This window comes from Urtica dioica, chromosome 3 (genome assembly GCF_054948205.1).
Source record: "Urtica dioica subsp. dioica isolate 48M chromosome 3, U.dioica_male_clone48M_v1_H2, whole genome shotgun sequence".
NCBI classification, from domain to species: Eukaryota; Viridiplantae; Streptophyta; class Magnoliopsida; order Rosales; family Urticaceae; genus Urtica; species Urtica dioica.
In genome coordinates this window covers 39,906,625-39,910,774 of record NC_142758.1, presented here as the reverse complement: position 1 = coordinate 39,910,774, position 4,150 = coordinate 39,906,625, and the positions used below count along the sequence as shown (strand labels likewise).

At 36.9% G+C, this 4,150-nt stretch overlaps 1 protein-coding gene across 1 annotated transcript; it reads left to right on the top strand.

The window, feature by feature from the left end:
• The first annotated feature begins 1,368 nt into the window (after positions 1–1,368).
• On the top strand, positions 1,369–3,938 carry LOC149402766 (cytochrome P450 CYP749A22-like). Its single transcript, XM_089610080.1, has 5 exons — positions 1,369–1,713; positions 2,026–2,249; positions 2,337–2,569; positions 2,641–3,010; positions 3,092–3,938. Exons 1-5 carry the CDS (start codon positions 1,437–1,439, stop codon positions 3,527–3,529), a joined length of 1,542 nt encoding a protein of 513 aa, XP_089466206.1. The 5' UTR covers positions 1,369–1,436; the 3' UTR covers positions 3,530–3,938.
• Positions 3,939–4,150: the final 212 nt, after the last annotated feature.

Sequence of the window (4,150 nt, the reverse complement as noted above, 5' to 3'; positions counted from 1 at the left end):
AATTACCATTTTACCATTCTAGTTGTTATTTCGTCAACTCATTTGTCGCTTGTGAATAAGCTAGAAACAATGTATTGACGAGGAGCTAACAAGTCACATTGATTCATCCAAAGGAGTCATGACTCAATTTGGACGCTGGCCAGTTCATTTATTCACATTTCAAGGAACAAAGCATGAAGTGATATACATTGCATTTCGGCAATCTTGTACATGAATTCAATATCTATGAGATCTTCACAAAGTTGTTCATGACATCTTCATAACTTAGTATTTCACCAATAGGTCTTGTCTATATCACATAGTGAATTTAGAACTCTGAATTTCTCAAATGAGAATAATGTAAGCTATGAAATGACATGTCTCATTTCAGGATTGAGGTAAGCATGATGCAATTCATACATAGTGACTCTGAGACAGAAGATGTTAAATGGTTTGTTCTTATAATGTCTCTAGAAGTGCACTGGTCAATTCAGTATCTTCAGAAGATACCTAGGATGAACTATCGAGTCTCTATACCTAAATACTCTCTCTCTCTCTCTCTCTCTCTCTCTCTCAATCCTCTCTTGGAACATTTTTAGCCATGACGGAGGTAAAAAAACAGCAACATCGCAGTTAATAGTCGGTAATAACTGGTAATAAGTTTATGGTAGAAACATATTAATAGTTATACCGACCATTCGTTAAAGCAAAAACTTATTAATAGTTATTAGCAACTATTAATTGCGTTTTTGATGTTTTTGACATTTGTCCATGGATAAAAAATATGAGAGAGAGAGAAAGAGTAAACGTGAAAATAGAGAGATAAACTGAGATCTTAATAATTAGTGATTTTGAATAATAAATTAGATTTTATTAATTTCGAAAATAAATTATATTAATTAATTAATTAAGGTAAAGATGGTATAAACAATGTGTCACATAAGTAAAATGGCTAAAAATCAAAAAAATTCTAAAAGGTATGATAAAATGAAATTCTTTAGTTTGAAATCGGAGAGGTGGTGGTTTAGTGGCAGGGGACGGCAAAGTTGCTTTATTACCTATTCCATTAGGAACCGCGGATTTTTTGGTCCATCACTTTACATATTCAGTTACAAATCTCTTAATAATTTAGAGTCGATAAATTTAAATCATATCGATTACTCCATCTCTTTATTTTTTTTTTAAGGCAGTTTTGCTGCAGTGGGGATTGAACCCACGACCTCCACACAGGAGGTGTATTGGAATTACCACTAGACTATCCACACTCCATCTCTTTATTCTAGACGATGAATCCAGCGAAAGGGGGACCGACATTAAAAAAAGAGGAAGAAAAAAAAGTCCCAATTTTTTTAGGTCGATGGGTCATTGAATATTGTTATATATAGAGTCTCAGACACACAGCTTACATGACCGCACTATCAAAGTGAAGCGAATAAATAAACAAGACAAGACAAATAATGAACGAGCTTACAAATTTTTCTTCGAGCTTTCTTATAGCTATCCTTCTCTTAGTCACCTTGAAGGTCTTCCATAAGTTATGGTGGGCCCCGAATCGGTGCCGGCGCTTGATGGAGTCGCAGGGAATCAAAGGACCTTCATACAAGCTCATCTATGGAAACAACAAAGAGATTGTGAGGATGGAGAGCGAAGCGGCTTCGAAGCCTCTCAGCTCATTGTCTCACGACATATTTCCCAGGCTTCAGCCTCATGTTCACCGCTGGACTAAACTCTACGGTAACTTCTAGGAAGACACGTGTCACTCCTAACATTTATCAATATATACTTTCCCAGTTTCCTTCCTTTCTAACTATCTCATTAGTTTTTTAAAAAAAAAAAAAAAAAAAAATTTCCCATGTAATTGTCCATATTTAGTTATGCTCTTTAATTAGCCCTTTACTTCTTTTACAGAATAAAAGTAATCTTATTTTTGACACGACACTCCTAGCCCCTTCCTTACCACTGACTTAACTTCTCTTGTCATTTTAAGCTTAATCTTGACTTTCGAATATGAATTCTGACTAGACTTACATGGACGTTGTGCAACAGGAAAGAATTATATTCAGTGGAATGGCAGTCAAGCTCAGATCATGGTGACTGACACACAGCTGGTGAAAGAGGTATTCAATGATAAACACGGAGTGTTTCTCAAACCAAAGGCACCAGGTTTTGTGTTCAAGATTCTGGGAGACGGAATTGGAATGTCAAGAGGTGCAAAATGGGCCAAGATGAGGAAGCTGGGGAACCATGCATTCCATGCAGAAAGATTGAAAGTAAGCTCTTCTATAAGCTGGTTAATTAGATAGCAAATATGACTTTTATGAATAGATTGAAAAAATGGAATCTTTTGTTTCGGCCAGTGTATGATTCCATTGATGCACTTGAGCTGCGAGGAGATGATCAGACGATTGAGACGATACGAGGGAAAGGTTGTGGATGTGCACAAGGAATTCAAGCTCTTGAGTTCAGATGTGATTTCTAGAACTGCCTTCGGAAGCAGTTACGGAGAAGGGCAGAGCATTTTCGAGTCGTTGATCAAGTTGGTGGTTTTAGCATCCAGAAATACTGTTGGACCACGGACTCCGGGGATCAGGTAATCACTAAACCTTATTATTATCTCTTGTGGAAAATGAATTCAATCTTTGTTCGGTGTAATATCTTCAGAAAATATCGTGATCACATTCAATCGGTGGAGCTCGAGAAAAGAGTTCGCAAATCAGTCTTGGGAATAATAAAGAAAAGAGAAGAGAAGGCGATGGACGAAGGAGAAGGGTTTGGTTCCGATTTTCTCGGTTTATTGCTAAAGGCCCACCACCAAGCAGAGGACGAAAAACAGAGGGTTTCGATGGAACAAATCATCCAAGAAAGCAAAGGACTTTATTTCGCGGGACAAGAAACGACCAACTCTATGCTTGCGTGGACGATGTTCCTTCTCGCATTGAACCCATCTTGGCAAGAGACTGCAAGAAAGGAAGTTCTTGATTTGTTCGGGAAACAGAACCCGACTCCGGATGGAATCTCAAAACTCAAAACCGTAAGACATGTTCTTACATACACTGATCATAAATGAAAATCATCAGTAATGAGTTGTGTTTCTTTTTTTTTTTCAATCCAGATGAGCATGATTATCAACGAGTCTCTAAGACTATATCCGCCGGTTATTATGACCGTGAGAACTGTCGAGCAAAACGTTCGATTGGGTAAACTCACGATTCCAGCTGGAACACGTGTTAACCTATCAATTCTAGCGATTCACCACGACCCCGAAATATGGGGAGACGATGTGCATCTCTTCAAACCAGAGAGATTCTCTGAAGGAGTTGCCAAAGCTACCAAAGACAACATCGCCGCTTTTATTCCCTTTGGACTCGGAGCTCGGAGTTGCCTAGGACTAAATTTTGCGGTGATCGAAGCTAAGATCGCTCTAGCTATGATTTTGCAGCGTTTCTCATTCACGCTGTCCCGGAGTTATGTTCACTCGCCGCATAAAGTTCTTACAATGAAACCTGAGTTTGGAGTTCAAGTGATGTTGAAGCCACTTTCTGAAGCTTGACTTCTTAAGCGAGAAATATTACCAAGGAACACTAATAGCTAAGCGGAACATGTGTAATAAGTAAATAAAAAATAAATAAATAAAATGAACAAATTATGTTAGTTCGCTGTCTTCATCAGAAATCCATAAAAACAATCTATGTACCGAAACAATTTGATCTGCAGAAGTTATCTGTGGGGACCGTTAAATTAAGTGTGAAGCATTTAAGTGTATGTGGGTTTTTCAGAAGGATAGAGTATTTAAGTTTTTCTAACACTTTCCCAGTAATTTGAATTTTTCTCTTTATTTGGAGAGCGGGTACTATACAAGCTAGCACCTCTTGTCATGTTCAGAATTTAAGTTAGATTCACACACACACACACATTTGTACCGGTTTCATTTACAAGTATTTATTGCAACTAGCTAATCATCTATCTTTGTTTAATGATCTAGCCAAAGTTTTATTTTATTAGAAAAATAGTTCATCACGAAATTAATTAAATACTTTTTTCAATTACTTCAATTAATTAAACAGTTAATTTAATTAACTTTGGCCTGTTGTACTTCATGAAACTTGGGTTATTTTTAAAATGAGAATAGTTTATTGGAGTACAGGTCTAATTACTCTTTTCATTTAAATAT